At 45.5% G+C, this 19,457-nt stretch overlaps 2 protein-coding genes across 33 annotated transcripts in view; one reads left to right on the top strand and one right to left on the bottom strand.

Annotated features, from left to right (window-relative positions):
- The window catches only part of ccdc88ab (coiled-coil domain containing 88Ab), a 63,819-nt gene extending 57,879 nt beyond the window's left edge, over positions 1–5,940 (top strand). For 3 of the 7 annotated variants that reach the window (XM_082557055.1, XM_082557057.1, XM_082557056.1), the window contains 4 exons: positions 310–396; positions 1,025–1,114; positions 1,468–1,748; positions 1,934–3,292. In XM_082557055.1, the coding sequence (XP_082413181.1) occupies positions 310–396; positions 1,025–1,114; positions 1,468–1,748; positions 1,934–2,824 (1,349 nt within the window). In that variant the 3' untranslated portion in view covers positions 2,825–3,292. Of the gene's footprint in view, positions 1–309; positions 397–1,024; positions 1,115–1,467; positions 1,749–1,933; positions 3,293–4,177; positions 4,284–4,929 lie in introns of those variants that run through there. The other 4 variants (XR_014280452.1, XR_014280453.1, XM_082557058.1 and 1 more) reach the window with 4 other exon arrangements.
- Positions 5,941–7,109: 1,169 nt separating this feature from the next.
- Positions 7,110–19,457, bottom strand: part of camk2g2 (calcium/calmodulin-dependent protein kinase (CaM kinase) II gamma 2) — an 85,392-nt gene continuing 73,044 nt past the window's right edge. For all 26 annotated transcript variants that reach the window (XM_082557080.1, XM_082557081.1, XM_082557085.1 and 23 more), the window contains 3 exons: positions 13,375–13,469; positions 12,669–12,920; positions 7,110–11,582 (listed from right to left, as the gene is read on the bottom strand). In XM_082557080.1, coding sequence (XP_082413206.1) covers positions 12,688–12,920; positions 13,375–13,469 — 328 coding nt within the window. In that variant the 3' untranslated portion in view covers positions 7,110–11,582; positions 12,669–12,687. The remainder of the gene's footprint in view (positions 11,583–12,668; positions 12,921–13,374; positions 13,470–19,457) is intronic.

Raw genomic sequence — 19,457 nt, forward strand, 5'->3', positions numbered from 1 at the left:
TCCCAGAATGAGAGAGAGAGACTATAGTGAGACTCATTTCCCACCTCATCACTGTAATGGTTGAAGGACGCCCAGTCTCACTCACACACCGGATGTTGCTCAGAATGTATGAGCCATTAGGTCATCGGATGTTGTAGACACTAATGGTAGTTTGAGACGTGTATTGATTTTTTCCCCCCTCCCCCAGACTCTGTAAAAAAAATTTTGTTTCCATCTGCGTTTCATTAAACTTTATTATTTTTGAGCAGTATTGAGTTGTCATGTTACCCTTTAGGTGTGTTGCATTGTATTTTTTTTGTTTGTTATCAGGGCCACAGAGGTATATGTCTCCCTGCCATTTGAATCGTTGTGCTGTTGGTCTGAGCGCTGTGTGCAGAGTGTCCTGTAGCATCTGTAGTAAGTGACAGTTACTCAGGACTGAGGATCACTGTGGGGCCACAAGCAATCCGCTGGTTTCTGACTCTGATACTGATCTGTAACATTGGGGTTGATTTGAAATTCTAATTTGGTGTCAAGCATGTCGTGAAAACCGGTTTGAGATGATTTCACGGTCACTGGTTTTCAGTTGGGGCTGTCCCTGTCAGCACTGGAAAGAGCAAGTTCATGTTGTCTTCACACCTTTCCTTTTACTCTTTGTCTTCCTTCTCAGTTCCTAACATGGCCTGTCATTTCCTCTTTAATTACTAACAGACTCACACTTGTATCGTCAGTCACTTCCCCTTTATTGGTGGGAAATCGTTCCTTATATTTGGGTGTCCCTGCCGTCTCTGTCAGTAGTTCCTTTGTTTATTGAATGGACATATTGGGGCTGCAGCCTGGCATTGAGCCACCTTTCCTGTCCCTCTGCCTGGCATGTGCCATCTGCTCCCCCAGCAGGAGACGTTCTGTCAGGGTGTTGGCGTCCGTATACGTGTTACTCCTCGCGTTGGTGCATGTTGGTGTGGATACATGTAAGCGTGTACAGATATAAATCCTAACTGTGAATGTATGTGTGCATGTGTCTTACCTCTCGTCCCTTACCCAGCCGCCAGACCCTCCAGTCTTCATAGCAACAGGACCACCAGTAGTAATAGTAACAATAACTCCCACCTCACTTCTCCTCTGGAGGGCAAAGGTATGCTCCTCCTTTCCTCTTCCTCTGCTCCTATCCACTTGTTACTCTTGTCTTCTTCTTTTGCTCCCTTTCATCTCGTTTCTCTCATCATTTCTCAAAAAATTAATTTTTTTTTCTCGCGCAAAAATGTGATCAAGTTGGTTTGGTTCAACTTTAAGCCATTCTCTTTTCTTCATTGGGTAGAAAGCAATAAGTCATGATGGTAATAAAATTAGATCTGAGTTAAATTATGAGATTGTTTTTTCAATATAATGCTTTTTAAATTGCATGGTGTGTTCTGAAAGTGTGGGGTAGTCTGATCACTACTAATGCAATCAGAAATCTTGTAATCCATGCCTCCCCTCGTCCTGCAGGCACATTGAACGGCAGTCTGAGCAGGCCTCACAGCGAGAGCAGCGGCGAGTTCAGCCTGAGTCTGGACCAGGAGGTGTGGTCCAGCAGCGGCAGCAGCCCCGTCCAGCAGCCCACCTCCTCACGCTCCTCCCACCAGAGCCCCCTGCAGCTGCGCAGATCTCTTGACCCATCCGCCGCCGCGGGCAGCGCGGTCCAGTCCCAGATCAGGAAGACGGGATCCCCAGGGAACGAGGTGCTTTCCCTGCAGCAGTTCCTGGATGAGGGTATTGATCCTGCAGAGGTGAGGCCTGAAATTCTGCTATAAGTGCTGTTCTTAGATTTATTGGATTACAGCCTACATATGAAGTGGACTAAAATCGAACATGTTCTTCTTTATTAGTCAGTTCAGATAACGTTTGGAGTTGGACGTGAATTGTTTCCATTGTTATTTGTTCTGTCCTTAATGCTGTTTGCTGTCTTTTGTAGTCTGGCAGTCAGGAGAACCTCACTGTAGACTCTCCTCGCCTCTCCACCTCCTCTGAGCACGGCCAGAAAGAACGCACTGTCACAAAGGGCCGGGGCATACTGCGCTCGTCCAGCGGGAAGGCAGCAGCAGTCAGCGCTGACCGGCCTCCGAGGTCTTCCGGACAACCAGGACGCCCTTCCCTGCGGAAGGCCGAGAGCACACGGGTGAAAGGCTCCGCCCCAATCCGCGCCAGCCTGTCTTCACAGGGCAAAGCGACCTCTGTCTCCGAACGGCTCGATTCAGCCTCCTCCACCCTGCCCCGGGCCAGCAGTGTCATCTCCACTGCTGAAGGTACCACACGGCGTACCAGCATCCACGACCTGCTGTCCAAGGACAACCGGCAGCCCGTTTCGGTTGACGCTCCTGCTGCTGCTGCTTCCACCAGGGCTGGGCTACGCTCGCAGCCCACACCCAGTGAGTACCACCCCAACAGCACCAACCTTAAGGGACCCCTCACCACCATCACCCCCATGCCCAAGTCAGTCAGCTTACCTTGCAATAGCTCGGAGGACCCCGACCTCTCCACCCTTGAGTCTTTCCTCGGCCCTTCCTTCACTGTAGAATCTGTATTCATGGACTCCATCTTTAGTGAGTCAGCAGACAAAAACCTCCCCTTCCTTTCTCTTAACCCCACCTTAGTCAGCAACATCAGCGGGCCTCCTGTTACAAATAAGACCCACCCTCCTCCTGTGCCGCATCACATTCGCACCCAAAACCAGACCCCCCACAGCCAATCAAACGGCCAGGTGAGATCCAGCGAGGGTGTTGATCAGAGTTGTGTAAATAATCCGGATCAGTCACTGAGCCCAGAGGAGAGGGAGTCTCTGTGGTACGAGTACGGCTGTATCTAAATGACGGGGAGGTTTCTGGTTTGCTGATTTTAATACTTGACTTGAAGAGGGAGGAACAAAAGGATGGATAAAGAGCAAAGCCATTTCCTCTGCATGTATTTGTCAGAGTACTGTCTGTCTCTGTGTGGTGTATGTGGGTCATTTTCCCTGTTTGCTATGGTGCTGATTGGTGACTTTACTTTCATTTTTAATATTTTTTTAACCCCCATTTTCTTTTCTATGATGCGGGACTTTGACTGTTCTTCCGTCCAATACCCTTTCACACATTATTTTTACCTCATCAGATAAGTTTTACCTGGCTAACATTATACTATTATCTGCTGCAGTGAGGTGATACATTTTATCTTGGGAATGAGAAGAAATAGAGAATTATCTAAAGCTTTCATGTGAGGCCAGAACACACAGAGCAAGTCGGTTCAAGTCACACCAGGAATCATAAAAACAGCAGGAAAAGCTTTTTTTTTTTTTTTATAATGAGCATAATGAGCAAAGCATTCTGGGGCAATTTCTACATAGTAAAGTCAGATAATAGGTTCACTTTGCATTTTCTGTTTATTATGGTGATTCTTGGCAAGTCCCACTTTTCACCTCCTAAATTGCATGGCTTTGTTTTGTCTGTTTGACCTGAAACTTTCATTTGGATTGCTGTGATCAAAATGGTTTTCATCAGTTTGTTTCTTATGATGGTGTGTGCTGTTTGTTTTTTACATTTGATATCTTTTCTGTTTTTCTTTGCTGTGTACACGTTCACTGGAGTGTTTGCTCCCCTCTGCAAATGGATTAATATGATCTGGTGGATCTAAGCTGACCTCCTGGGCTGGTGACAAAATGATGAAGCTTCATTCCCAAAACAATCAGGGCGGCATTTTTAGTTTGAAACGTGAAAGTTGACGGAGAGGACACAGAATACAGCATGGCAATAGTGATTTGGTTTCACGCAGTTTATGATTGTTTGGGGGTATTTTAATTATTTTTTTTAGAAGGTGGAGTTGATACTGTAAGTTGATTCATTTGAGGTTGTTTTGTGAATGAAGCGAACATCATTCCTTTTGGTATTTTCTCCTGACACACCACAAGTTGGATAACTTGAGGTGATATTTGAGACTGACCTATCTTGTATAGACTGCTATCATTAAGTTATAATCAAAGACGAGCACTACATGTTGTGCCAATACTAGTTGAACTGCCTGTATCTACGTCCTTATTTATTTCTGCTTTTGTACTCTTTAGTTGCTGTTTTGAAGTTGCTATATTGTATTTATCTTGATTCAAAGTATCCGCAGGTATGAAGTAAATGAAAATGGTCTGTCATCACTCTGCAGATGTAACATAAGCGTTGCCTTTGTCCTACAGATGTGGAGGGCAGAAAGTCTAAAAGCAGGAGCGGGGAGCCGCAGCAAAGCTGCTAAACCCTGTCCCCCCCACCCTCGTCTGTCTGCTACCATGCTGTGAGCGCGTGGTGAGTGAGCGAGCGGGAGGAAAAGGGGGAGGGGGGTGGGGAGGGTGGGGTCAGTCTTGTCTCCATGGGAACCTAAAACATGGTGTAACAGATGTCGTCCATCCTGCTGTGCGCTTGCTTTCCCCTGCTTCTCTAAGCTGTTACCCTTCTCCCTCACTGTCCTGTCCATCCCCTCACTGTCACTGTGGTGCCAAACGCCTGTTCAAGGAGCCTGATGAGACCCGTCTGCATGGCATATGGGCCATTTTACCGTGTAGCTCTCAGTGTATGCTGCTTCCCCCCCCCCTTGGATCTCAAATCCCTCGACAAGACGAGCCATTCGGCTCCAGCAGCTCACCGTTTCCCACTCCTTCATAAAGCATCTCATGCTATTGGCGACTGCTGAGTGAAGAAGTCGGTGTTTGCAGGCTGCTTATTGTTGCTGCATGGCTTTGGTGTAGCGCTCAAATCCTTCCCTCTTGCATGTAGATCCAGGCGTCCTTCTGTGTTCCCTTGTCACGTCTCTGTCTTTGCTGGTACAGCTTCTGATCTCTAACTTTCTCCTTTGTCTGTTTTCCATCTCCTTTCCTTCTTTTATTTTTCTCAACTTTCTTGTCATCTTTCTTTTCCTATTCTCTCTACTCCTCTTTGCTTGCTTGGGACTCAGAGAAAGGTGGCCTTGGAGCTGTGTGTCTGAAGCCTAGTAGGGTGAATCTGCTGAGACCGTCTACAGTGAGAAAAGATTGTAAAAGCCTGTCTCACCCCCCCCCCCCCCCCTTTTTTTTTTAACCCAGGACACTTCAGTAGAGAAAAGTGGCTTCCTTCTCTGTTTTCTTCTTTCTTCCTTGAATCAAGGAAACAACTTAAAATTATTAGAAAATGTTACAGTGACAGTTTTTATTTGTTTTCTTTCCACTAAGACTCCAATGGCAGATTGCACTGCCACGTGTCCTTCAGTGTGACGGACAGTTAGACATGCACTAGTGTCTGTGGACTAAAATTAAAGTGCCAGTGTTCACACAACAGCCAACAGGGCAACCTTGAACCAGTGAGACAGACCTTCTTCTGCCCAGTGCCATGGTCATAAAACATTTTGTAACTGGGCAGAACGCACAAACAAAGACAACATGAAGCATGTCCGAAGAATCACAATCTGCATGGAGCAATCAGTCAATCATCCCGCTTCCTTTATCCAATCAAAGAGAACAGTGTTCAATGGAAACATGCCAGGATGCCAAATGGACTCGGACAGGAAGCCATGACAGCTTGATTGAGTGAAGGTAGTGTGAGAGAGAAGTAGAGACTTATCATGGGAGTGTTTCAGGTCACCTATAAGGCAGAGACACACCCTGAGAAAAACCCTACATGTAGTTCATCTTCACCCTTCATTTTCATTTCACCAAATGGCACTGAAGCATCTCATTTATCACTTCCATTGCTGCTCTAATCCAGAGAATAACTGTAAAAGCACAGTCTTTACATTCTAAAAAGACACTCCGTAAGGAAGCGTTTAATAAATCTGTCTGAAGTATAGGTGACCTGCGACCTGCCCAGTGCAAACGGAGCATGTGCAGACTTCTGTTGTGTTGAACATGTTGGCAGTGATGAGACCCAGTGTTTTCCTCCTTTTCCACTTTTACATGAATTCATTTGATGTAATTAAAATTCATCAAGACTACCTGTGTGCGCTCTTGGTTTGTGTGTGCATGTGTATATATAGTCGGGGTACTCTGTTATGAGAGTGTAGTCTAATACAACAGCGCTGCAGTGTGAATCGTGTTGGAGTTCTATTTGAGCTACTGTTTGTGGTCCTTTCCTTTTTCAAAGGTGAAACACAGCAACTCAAATGTAGTTCTTGCAGTACTTGGTTGTTTATCTTACTGCTGAATTACTTTTGATTTCTGAGTTATTACATTTAAGCAGAATTGGTGTGTGAGTAACTTTACACAGTCAGATTTAAATACCCCAAATATGTATAAAATAGCCAGTGCAATAGCTGGTGTAGTGTAACGTTAATTTGTAACTTTAGTAGATACGCATAGTTAAAAGTTAATGCAGTCTAGTACTGAAGTGCTGCAATAAATTTTACCATCATGATGTAGGCATGAAGGGAATAATTATGTAACAGACTTTGTTATAAAATATCCATTAATGGATAAAATGACGAGAAAGGAAGGGCTGCCTTTGTATAGAGGAGAGATATTAACGTCTTCACATGCAGCCAACTTCAAACCATCAAGTCAGTGATGGAATCGAACCTCATCCAGGCTCACTGATGGGAGAAGGATGACCAGGAGTCAGAGGTATGGTTCTTAAAGGCAAGTTGCGTATTTTCTGCTGCAAGCAGTAGTTAAAATGTTCTGCAGCGTGCTTGCAAATGATCCCTTCTTACTTATACTGATCATTTAAAAAAAGCCTCTAATTTTCTCTGAAAATAGAACATTGTGTTTGTCTCCCAGGGCCCATTTAACTTTAAAATATGCATGAAGACTGGACTTTGTTCCCTAATAGGCACATGGGAGGCGATGTAGGCTGAATAAAGGGATGGATGGTACAGAAATGGATGAACCAATATATTCTGTAATTTCATGTTACCTTTAACTACCAATAGACCTTAGAGTGGGTTGGGTAATGAACACATTTTAACCAATGTAAGTAACTTGCTATTAATCTCATTGCAGGCACAGTTTTCTCCAGTTATATATTAACATTGTTTATATTGCAAAATGTTTTTACATTAACAGTAAAGCTTTGAATAAAAAAAAAAACACACTTTTTTAATGTATGTTTATTAACTGTATGGTCATGCAAAAATCCAGCATCCAATTGAAACTGACATGTTTCCCCTTTTTTTTTTTTTTTTTTTTTATTGTAAGGTTACAATGCAATAAATTCACTTTCAAGGGGCACATAAAAGCTAAGGCTTTTGCTAATCTTTTAAGCATTTTAAAGCGATTTAACATCACTTGATTTTAACATCTCAGCCTTTTCATAACCTTGAGGATGCAAATAACATAGGTTTCCATTTCTTTATCAAGTAAACAGTGAAAAATTACCAGAAAGTAGACATGCATATTTCTTTCATTTGTAAAACTGCATATATAGTGTTGCTGTTAAAGATTGTGGTTTTTAAATTATCCTCTTTAAACATCTGTTTTAAGCCTTTCACAAATCTTTTCAGCTCCTCGGTTCACTCGGGTACACTCTTAACACATTTCACACATTTGCCAAAGTATTTGGAGAACCTGACTGCTGAACACAATAGGACTTTTGAAAGAATTCAAATGCAGGAAAGCTACTTAAAGTATAGGGAATCATTATTCTCTTATATGCATTTGGTGCTTTTTTCCAAAGTTAATCTGTGCCCTAAAGTGATCAAACAGCTGATTTATCCAACAGCTGACATCAGCCAAGGAGAAATACGGATTATATGTGGTGTGACAGAAACTGGAAAACTGAGAAACCAAAACTAGATCTTCTGGTCTTTAATATTCTAGGTAAGGGTTCAAAAATTGAACGACTCACAGGTAAGTTTATACTTAACGTCGAGAAAAAGATTCTTTGAAACTGCATTAATTATAAAATTTGGACCATGTTAAAGTTGCTTTGTGAAAGTGGATATTTCTAAAATCATCTTACGCACTGTTTAGATCCATCGTAACTTGCTACTAGCAGTCCCTGTCTTGGCTTGTTGTTGCCATCTGCAATTAAGCAAAACATGAGAAATATCTAATTTTTAAGGTTAATTATGAGCAAAGAAAGTGGAGATGAAATTTAAAGTGTATATTTTTTCCATAATATTTTTTACTAAACACACCCAATTCAAAGTAACCAGGTAAGCATATGCACAACCCAAAATCTCATGCTCTTAGCTCTGGTTCATGTAAGTTAATATTTTATGAGCATAGAAGCTCTAGCCATTTCCTGTTCAAACCTTCTGTTTGTGAGGGGCAGCCAATCAGGAAAAAAAGCTACCCCCTAAGACCCGAACTCTTCCACGACATGCATTTTTAATTTCTCTTTGATATTTGGGCATATTGGGGCCCGATGAATGTAAAAACAAAGAATTACCAGATTTTTATTTTTTTTTAACCTTATTTTTGTTTTTAAGAAAAGAGCAATTTTGATAGAACAGTAGCAGTATGTCCTCATAAGTGGATATCAGGCCCTTGTAGAGCAAAATTGAGTATTTTAGTCTAAATAACCCAAAATGTGTTGTCCACATATGTGGACGCCAGGTCCTAGGAGGTTAAAGGAGGGGGACAGGACAGAATTGTTTTAAGTTGAATAATAAAGTCAGTAAAAGTCCAAGAATAAAAAAAAATATGGACTTGCAACAGGATACAGATGGATCTGCACACCACCTGTGTGACTAAAGTCGTGAGCAGACTCACTGTAAGGTCACAAACGTTGACGAATCACTGTTAACGTTTAACTGAAAACTTATTTGTTAAGCCTGTGCAGCTCACATATTAACATCAATGATGGCTCACTTGCAGCCTAACAAAAGCAGACCAGAGGTGAGTGCAAGGGCCCTAAAATAGTCAAAACTTAAAGGAATTCAGCCTTTAATATTTTTGGTTTTGCCTGAGCTTTCTCGGCTACAGCATATCAAAATATTTGAGTCTAGTTTGGTTTTGTCATAATTGACCAAAAAAAAAGCTTGATGTCAACTGTCCAAATACTCTGGCAAACTCTGATAAATTCTCCTCCTTCTAAGATAGTCGTTAAAGCCTAACTGTATTTTCCCCATTCCATTTAAACATTCTCATAAGCGTGGAAACGAGTGCACACACATACATACACGCGCACACACACAGACACACACAATGAAAGAAAAGCATCTCATCAACAAACAACTGAGCACAAATGGAACTACTGAACCATACAAAACATCACAGTTTCAGTACTGGTTTTACAACGCTTCATTGTGGTGCAAAAAGTGGGAGGAGACACAGTTTTCATGGCATGTCAGATATGTCCACAGCACAGGCGCTTGATACAGTAGGCTGGGGCTCACATATGATTTAAATGTATTTACTTTTTCTTTTTTCTACAGTCTGTTTACCGTGTTAGCGCACAGATATGCGATGGTCCGAAGCTTCGATGTGGTTTCTGCTCTTAGGTGACCACCAGCAACAGGACGGGTGGTGCATGAGTTACTATTAAGCGGCGCCGCACGGGACAGGACAGATAGCAAGCCTCACCCCTCCACTGGTACAAAGTCACACACTCACAAAGTTTCTACGACACAGTGCTGCAAAGTTTAACCACTGAAACACAGATATGGTTTTTTTTTGTCCTCCTAAAAGGCAGAATCTTTGATCTCATGTGCTTTCATGATGTGAATTCCAAAAATATTTAACAAGAAGAAATCTTTATCCCAACATTTCAGTGATCTGTGTGTGAGGGGATGAATCTCCATTCAATTCAAACCCTTAATATTTTTAACCTCTGCATAAAACAAATGGAAAATATCAAAGATTAGATCAAAACACTAACAGCTACAACATTTACAACAGAATCTGACAAAAAAAACAAAACTAAACGGGGCCAAATTCACTGACTGCAGTTGATCAGCGACGGTCCCAGAGCCCTCTAGCCAGTGTAGCCCTCTTCCCATCGTGCCTTTTTTAAAATTTCCTCCTGTCCATTCCCTCGGCTGCATTCCTTTTTAAACATGCTTTTTTTTTTTTTTTTTTTAAATAATGCCAGGACTTCACACAGAAGTACAGCAAGCCAAGACTGACAATATACAAATTATTTCAAGAACACAATCAGAACAAGAGACAGGCATAAGGGTGACATCATCATCATCACACGTCGTGGTGCTACTAAGATGGTAGTACGAACTGGTTAGCGAAGGTCACGACAAATGTGGAGATTGTAAAAGGGAAGGAATGATGAAAGTAGAGTGGCAGAGGTAGGGTGAGAGGGAAGGATTTTGGCAAGCATAACCTGAAGTTGCAGAAAGGTTCACTCCCTCAGAAGAGCGACCACAACAGCATCGAGTCTTAAGTGTCTGTGCAAAAACAGTACAGGCCATCAGAGAGTTAAGATAAATCATGCTTCACATCAAATACACACATACACACAGACACAAACAAAACGAAACTAAAGAGTTAGATTGAGAGCATCCATGCTTTCAGACCAGGTAGTTTAGAGACGTGAGGAGCTTTAGACTTTGACCAATGGCGCTGCCTAGTGTTCCAATGCACACAGTGCAGGGCAGACAGGTGGAGGCCTTCTGCAACTTCAGGATGAGCTGGCCTGGATGCCGTGTCTAAAGCTCAGGAGAGGCTCCACCTCAAAGGCTGGAGCACAGGGACTGTGTGTGTGTATGCATGTTGCATGTGAATATGTTTGTATTTACAACACGGGACCAAATAAAACGAGAAAAAAAAAAAGCCGAAAACACCATCACACTCATCTTCAGCTCCCCTACCTACACCTCAGAAGTAAATCATGCCTCCCTCCACCCCCTTTTGTCCTATATAAATATCCATTTATACACAATTCTGTTAAATAAAAACCCTCTTGATTAAAAATGATTATTTTTTCCAACACAAAATACTTTAAAACAGTATCCCTCATTCAGGAGATAAAACGTTTTTCAGAATACATATTACAAAAAGACAAAAATAAAGGTCCCTTCAGTAACACCTGAACCCCCTTAAAACATCGTGTGCAGATACTCAAATCTGACGCTTAAATCTGGTGTTAAATTCTAATATTAGTTGCTCCCGTTCCCATAAACCCCACCCACAAATACCTTACAACTCTAAAACGACTGGATTCAAACAGACGCTCTGAACAGAAATCACTTTTTCCCCAGACGTCCTCGCTGCCCCGGTCTCTGTGCGAAGTGTACTTATTTTTCATTTGTTATACATAATTTTGAACATGTTAATACTTTTCCACGTGGCAGACGAACAAAGAGTGGGGAAATGAAGGCCATGGGAGAAAAGGATCGGGACAGCATCACCCCTGTGTTGCCACCAGAAGCATGCACCATCTGCAAAAAGGGGCTGACATCAGCTGGGCCCCAACATCATCTAGCTAGGGTTGGACTGGATTGGTGTTGGTCGGTGTGGTCGGTCATTCAGTCGAGCTTTTAAGATATGCTTTTTTTTTTTTTTTTTTTTTTCTTTTAATTTTTATTGTTTTTTGGTTTGTGGCTTTTTTTTCTTTTTCTTTTTAAATTGTAAGGTATGTTTCCCACATTGGTGTTTTCCAAGCAGCCTCTTCCTGGGCAGGATCCAGACACCGCTCCGACCACGGAGAATAAATGCTCCCAATAGCTTTAGACTTCAGGCAAAGCTGGAAAAAGGAGAGCACTGCGGTTAGTGAGTAAGTTGTCTCGGGGTTGAGGATGAGAACTAAAGGACACAGAGCTTATGCTTTCCCACTGAGCCTGAGATCTGTGGACTCTTTTAAAAAGCAGATTAAAAACTAATCTTTTTAAACTATATTTTCTATCTCCTTGTCTTTGTTTTTAGCTATTTTCTGTGATAGTTATCTTGAAAAGCGCCACATAAATACACTAAGAATATTTTACTGTGTTATGGATTCTTCTCAGTTTCCACAGCTGGTGGACTGAATGCAGTGGGGAACACAGGGCATCCCTGTAAAAAGCCCCTTAATTTTTCTATTAAACTGACTTGTTTTCACTATTGTCTAAATACAGTAAAAGGAATATCACTCTTCTTTTACTTATACATATTACAGGGATAACTCAGTGGGTAGAGTGGTCGGCTTCCAATCCACTGACTGGCTACCCTGAGGTACCCCCGAGCAAGGTACACTGGCTGCCCACTGCTTCACTGAGTGAATGGGTTAAATGCAGAGAGGAATTTCCCCACAGGGATCAATAAAGTATTATCATTATTATTATTATATTGATGGACAACATGCTTCATATTGTATGCGACTCAGCTCTTTGCCTAATAACACTGAGTTTACTCAACAACTCTTAATATCTCTGATTACAATGAGTACCTTTAAACTCTGATGGATATCATTAAACTGTTGCACAGGCCTGCTTCTCTAATGTGCCACTAGAGTTTTAGGTGATCTAGCTTTAGCCGATGCTGTTGAAATTTTATACACAAAAACCAAAATAATGGAGTATCAGTTGTAGAAGTTGCCTAGTGACAGAAATAAAGTAGTTTGAATTAAAGTTGAATGCTAAAGTGTTTGATAATGTAGATGGGAGATGGACAAAAAGATTTCAGTGCTCTAAGTATTAAAAACTGCAATTTAGATTGATGCTGCACACCAAAAATCATTAAAGAACCCAATAACCTGTGCGAAGACATTTTGCAGTCCACATTAATGCTTTTATGCGGCATTGAACTGTTATTGCACCTTTCAGGCTGTCGTATTGAGGTGGTGGCATCACCTTACCTGGGCCTGAGTTCTCAGTTCACTGCAGGGGTGCCGCTGGCGCCCCTGAGCAGTGGAAGTGCACATTGAGCCATTTGGCGTCACGGCGATGCCACACACGAGTCTCCTCAGACTGGCAGGAACGCGGCCGTCCCTGACCGTCTATGTACTGCGTCAGACGAATGTAGGCGATGCAGGCGGCATCCTCGCCGATCAGATGGACGTGGGGGTTGAGGATGGTGGTGTGCACCGGTTTGCTGTTTTTACTCAGAACTATGATGGAAAAATGCAAAATGCATTAACTTAATTTGTAAAGGTAGAATTGACACATTGTAGTGTTTATGGCTTTAATGTCCCAGCTGCATTTATTCCATATATTTTTATTAATTTAATATTTTCTTTAATTCATTGGATTCACCACTTCAAAACACTGATGATCTGCTAGATTTTAGATTGTAAATTGGACAAATGTTGTTATTAAATTAAAAGAAAAGAGAAAAAGAGGAAGCAAAGCTTGCAGATTCTACAACTTTAAAAATTTATTGCAGTCTTAAATTAGAGGGTAGAGAGATCCAACATGTTTGGTTACATTTGACCATTAAATGAAAACTTTAGTAAATGAACATATCACTGTAGGCTAAACTCTTGTTAGCAAATGCCAACTATATTGCCCCTGTGGATTCAAAGGGCTCAAGAACTGAAGGAAAAATCCACTAAAGTAACTTACGATTCTCAAAGTAGAACTTGTGAAAGTCCATTCCCTCGACCAAGTTTCCAAGGGCCTCCGGTTCAAAAGAAGTTAGTCCTGGATCACAGATTCTCCTGTGAGGAAAAATCAATCAAGAGTATCCTCACGTGAACAATGACAAAGAGTAAAATCTGCAAATGTGACCAAAAAATAAAAGGAGAAATTCATAGTAATCTACAGCACTGTGAAAAAGTCCTGAGCTGTCTCTAATTTCTTGCTAGGAAAATGGGCTCAATCTTTTACATGTTTAAACATGTACAAAAATGCAGCGTATAAGGCAGAAACAGAGTTTGTATAAGCTTGAACAACCTAAAGTCAATATTTGGTATGACCACCTTTACTCTTTAACATAGCCTGAACCTTAATGCAAGCTTTCTTGCAATTTCTCCTGGTATAGTTCTCCAGGCATCTTGAAAGAAACTTAAGGCTCTTCTTTGGATGTTGGCTGCCTTTTGTACCTTTCTCTGACAAGGTGATCTCAAACTGCTTCAGTGATGTTGAGGTCCAGGCTCTGGGGAGGCCAATCCATGGCTGAAAGTGCTCCATAGTGTGTTTTCTATTCAGGTATGCTTTTACTGCACTGACAGTGCAAATGAAGCTGTTGCCAATCAGATACTTTCCCGATGGAAATACATGGTAGATCAGACTCTGATGGCCTCACTATTGAACCTCTTTCCTAACCTCCTCCATTCATTCTGATGACAAGTTGAACCAAAAATGTCAAATTTGGATTCATAGTAAAGATGAGGCATCTCTCAGGTTCTGTGTCAGGTCTTTCAAATACTGTTCATCTCTTGTAGATACATTTTTAAGTTTGCCACTTCTTGTTTTTGTCCAACACTTATCAATCTTTTATGGACACACTGCACACCCTTCTGAGATGCAACACATTTGCAGCTAATAGCTCTTTGTGCTAATAGCTCTTTTTTTTATTCTTGTGTAACTATGTTATTGATGGCATTTTCCTTAAATTCAACACAAGAAATGGGAACAAACTGTATTTTTGTCACCTGCTGCTATAAACAAAGTGCCTAAAGATAAAATTTTCAGTTGGTTCTCTGCTAAGTTGTCTGTGTAGACACTTCATATGTGAATGATTCACAAGTGAGTGTTAAGTGGCTTAATACAGCAAGGAAAAGCCCCCACCCCCCAAAACGATTAGTTATGTCTATAACTTCTGTTCCCTGAAGGAGAGGAACGAGGTACAACACATAAGTATGGGATATCACGCCCTCGCGTGTCCTGGCTGAAGAAACCTTTATTCACGCCTTTACGGCAGATGACGTGTGATGACACGCGCAAGGCCCCGCCCGCACATATAGCCGCTGCCATCACCGTCATCCCTCAGTTCGATAGCCGCTCTTCACCGAGCCAACTGCTCAGTGGGGCCACCCTGTGTTGTACCTCGTTCCTCTCCTTCAGGGAACAGAAGTTATAGACATAACTAATCGTTCCCTTTCAGTCGATTCACTCGGTACAACACATAAGTATGGGACCTATATACACGCCCCGCAGAGCAGCCACCGAACCGGAACGGGACCACCACATCCTTAGTGAGTGGTAGACCCAGCAGAAAGGACAGCATGAGCCACCGAAGGGGCTGTAACGTCCAACCGATAAAACCGCACAAAAGTGTGCGGCGACGCCCAATTAGCCGCTGCACAAATATCAGCCACAGGCACCCCTCTAAAAAGAGCCCATGAGGTCGCCATCCCCCTGGTGGAATGAGCCCCCACCCCGTGGGGCAACGCAAAACCTCCGGTGCTGTATGCCAGCGAGATAGCTTCTACAATCCAGTGGGACAGCCTCTGTCTGGACAGAGCTCTACCTCTATTCGGATTAGCGAAGCAGACAAACAACTGGTCACACAAACGCACATCCCGAGTGCGCTCAATGCAGGTGCGTAGCGCACGCACCGGACAAAGAGAATGCACCCTCCTCTGCTCCTCAGATCCAAAAGGAGGGGAGCAAAAGCTCAGCAACTCAAACTCCAGTGAACTATAAGATGCAGGCATGACCTTGGGAAGATAGGCGGCATTCGGACGCAATACGACCTTGCGGCCATCAGGAGAAAACTGTGTGCAGGCAGGATGCACAGACAGCGCATGAAGGTCCCCCACTCGCTTCGCCGAGGCCAAAGCGAGAAGTAATGCGGTCTTATACGAAAGAAGTTTCATATCCACCGACTCAACGGGTTCAAACGGAGGGCCACAAAGGGCCTCCAGCACCAAAGACAAGTCCCAAGCAGGGACACTGGACTTAAGCACGGGCCTCAGCCGGCGAACCCCTTTCAGAAAACGCCCGGCGAGGGGATGCGCACCTGGTGTCACCCCGTCAAAACCGATATGACAAGCAGATATAGCCGCTAAATAAACCTTGATCGTCGAAAACGAAAGGCCTTTATCCAACAGCTCCTGCAGGAATGTCAAAACATCCACAATAGAGCACTGAAATGGGAGAGTGTGGCGGTCCTGGCACCATCGCTCGAAGGCTCGCCATTTGTAAGCGTACAAGCCTCTAGTAGACGAGGCCCTGGCGCTCTGAATCGTCGCTACCACACTAGGTGGCAGACCCTTAGCAACCAAGTTTAACCTCTCAGCAGGTAAGCATGAAGGTGCCACAGATCCGGGCGCGGATGAAACACTTCCCCCCCCGCCTGAGAGAGGAGATCCCTGCGGAGAGGAAGCTGCCAAGGACTTGCTGCAAGCAGGCTGATTATTTCTGCATACCACGACTTCGCGGGCCACCAAGGGGCCACCAGGATCAGAGAGAGGGAATGCCGACGCACCCTCTCCAGAATTGGAGATATCATTTCCACTGGGGGAAATGCATACAGGAGCACGTCTGGCCATTGGTGCGCTAGCGCGTCCAAGCCCAAGGGTGCATCGTGGTCGATTATGGAGAAGTACAGGGGGCAGTGAGCATTCACCCTGGAAGCAAAAAGATCTATTTGCGCCTCGCCAAATAGATCCCAAATCTGAGCCACTATTGAAGGGTGTAACCTCCATTCTCTCACCCTGGAGAGAAGGTCCGGCCCCAGGTTCAGGTGGCCCGGGACATGGGTGGCTCTTAGAGTCAGAAAATGAACACTGCACCATAACAGCAGAGAGCGAGACAGCTGCAACAGGGGAAGAGAGCGTGTTCCTCCCTGCCTGTTTATATAAGACACCACTGTTGAATTGTCCGTCCTGACTAAGACATGCTGGCCCTGCAGGACTGGACGGAAACGCTTTAGAGCTAAGAACACTGCTAACAGCTCTAAGTGGTTGATGTGCAGCTGGCGCTGAGCCGCGGACCAGATCCCTCTCACTGACGCGCCCTCGCACAGCGCTCCCCACCCACTTAGGGAAGCATCTGTGGACACCACCTTGCGAAACAACACCCTCCCAATCCGAGAGCCCTGGTGCAGTAGCCCGGGCTCCCTCCAAGGAAGGAGAGCTAGCATGCAAGACGCAGTTACCGGCAGCCTCCTCCGGAGGTGACGCGAAGCACACAAACGGTGAGAGAGAGTCCAGCGTTGAAACGCTCTCATTTTCAACAGCCCAAGCGGCACTACGGCGATCATAGATGCCATCATGCCCAACAAGCGCAATATCGTCTGGAAACGCAGTCTGCGTCCCAGCTGAAATTGAGCGAGGCAGCGATGAAACGCGGCCACTCTGTGCTCTGACAACCGTGCGCGGCTGGAAAGAGAGCATATTTCCAGACCGAGAAAAGCGATCTGTTGACCTGGGATTAGCGAGCTCTTCTGAAAGTTCACAGAGAACCCCAGTGTCTGAATGTGTGACAGAACCCGCGACAGCTGCGTCTCCGCCTGTTCTCTGGAGCAAGCCACGAGAGCCCAGTCGTCCAGGTAGGCCAAGATGCGGATGCCCCTCTTCCTGAGGGGCGCTAGCGCTGCCTCGGCACATTTCGTAAAGGTGCGGGGAGCGAGCGACAGCCCGAACGGCAGCACTAGGTATTCGTAGGCTACGCCCTCGAATGCAAACCTCAGAAACTGCCTGTGTTTCGGGTGTATAGCGACATGAAAATAAGCATCTGTTAGATCGATTGTCGCAAACCAATCTCCCGGGCCGACTGCACTCAGGAGCTGTCTGAGTGTTAGCATCTTGAACCTGTACGTTCGCAGGTACGTGTTCAAGACTCGCAGGTCGAGGATGGGACGAAGCCCTCCCCCTTTCTTCGGAATGACAAAATAACGGCTGTACCAACCTTTGTCCGTCTCCGAAGCGGGGACCACCCGTATTGCTCTCTTCTGTAATAGCGCCTGTATTTCCTCTCTGAGTACCAAGGCTGCCTCGGGGTTGACAATCGTGTTCACGACTCTTTGGAAACGAGGCGGCTTGACCCGGAACTGCAACCGGTAACCCATGGCAACGGTTTGCAGCACCCACGGAGAGGGGGCGCAAGCGCGCCACTGAGGGAAGTGAGCAGCCAGCCGGCTGGCCTGCAGCACTGACGGCGGGGCGCCGTCGCCCCCCAGTGTGTCTGCAGGGGACTGCATCCCCTGCCTGACCTGGCTCATTTCGCCTGCAGGTTGAGCATTTGAGATTGTTTGAGAGTAAACAACACTCTTTATTGATTCCAACATGGGAACATGTACATTTATACATCTTGTCGGGTGCACCTTTTCCGGGGCATAACAATGAAAAACAGCGGGAACACTCGATGTGGTCGCTTGAACATTCAACACATCTGAACCGTGTGCAGAGGTTATGTGCTTGGGAGACCGCGATAGGGAAGTGCAGCGCCTTCTGGGGCTGACAACCTGAACAGAACTTAAGCGGCACCTCTTGTGCGGCAACAGAGGGGTAAGGGCAGCGTCTCCCTGCTGCCGGATCCCTTCCCCACTCGCAATCACAGCTAGGAGGGCTGAGGCTTCTTCCTCCTGGGCGTCGGGTCCCGTCGGGGGCCCGGGGGAGGGCCTTTGCCCCAGGCCGACTGGCGTGGAGCTCGGGCCGAATAACCCAGCCGCAGACACTGGTGCGTCCAGATACACAGCTCTGTCTCTATCAGGGACGTCGGAGAGGGTCAGCCACAGGTGCCTCTGCGCCACCACTGTCGAAGCCATCCCTCTGCCCAGGGAGAGCGCTGCACAGCGAGACGCACGGAGGATGTAATCCGTGGTGACTCTAACCTCGTTAAGAAGAGGTGACAGCGGGCTGTCCTCCGGAACCAGCGATCCAAGCTCCGCCAGGCACATTGCTTGGTACGTCTGGAGCATGGTGACGGAGCTCATGGCTCGAGCGGTGCCGGCCTGAGCCCGATAAATCTTCTCCAGCTGCGAGGCCGAGAATCTGCAGTGCTTGGACGGCAGAGATGCGGGGCCACCGACACCATGGTTATGGGACGGGGCCAGATAAGCAGCCAGAGACGGCTCCATAGGGGGTGGGTTAGCTAAACCAGCTCCCTCGGCGCCGTCCAATTCCATGTACTGTCCATAGCCGGGCACAGTGACGCGGGTAGACAGAGGTTTGTCCCATGACGCTGTTAGCTCGCAGAGAAAGTCTGGGAACATGGGGAGGCAGTTTTTGGCCGTTGCGGGCTCCGGTGGAAGGAAAAAACCCGCAAACCGCGACGGCTTCCGAGCTGGTGGAGGAGAGGGCCAGTCCACCTGCAGCTTCTCAGCGGCACGGCGAAACAGGGAGAAAAGAGAAGTGTCATCGTGGCCGACCGGCGCAGCAGCGGCGGCATATTGGGTCGACAATGAGCTCTCCTGCTCATCCTCCGACAAACCATGGATGTCCAGGCCGATGTCCAGCACGTCATCGTCTTCCTGGGGAGCGCCGGCGGGCTTCAACCCAGGCTGAAGCCCGTCAGCGCTCCTGCATGGTTCCGGTCCGTCATCGGCTAACCCGTCAACGTATTCCATGTGGTCAGCCCAGCTAATCGCGGGGACATCGACCTGAAAATTTTCGTCTTCGGACTCGGACGAAGCCGGGGCTCCAGACTCGGAAAGAAGAGGGTCATGCCGTGCGACAGCCGAGCGTCCCAGCACTCTTTCCACAAACGTCACCCGTCTTTCCAGGGTCGAGCGTCGGAGCTGGCGACAAAACGCACAA

This window comes from Aulonocara stuartgranti (assembly GCF_965226115.1).
Source record: "Aulonocara stuartgranti genome assembly, chromosome: 13".
In the NCBI taxonomy this organism is placed as follows: domain Eukaryota; kingdom Metazoa; phylum Chordata; class Actinopteri; order Cichliformes; family Cichlidae; genus Aulonocara; species Aulonocara stuartgranti.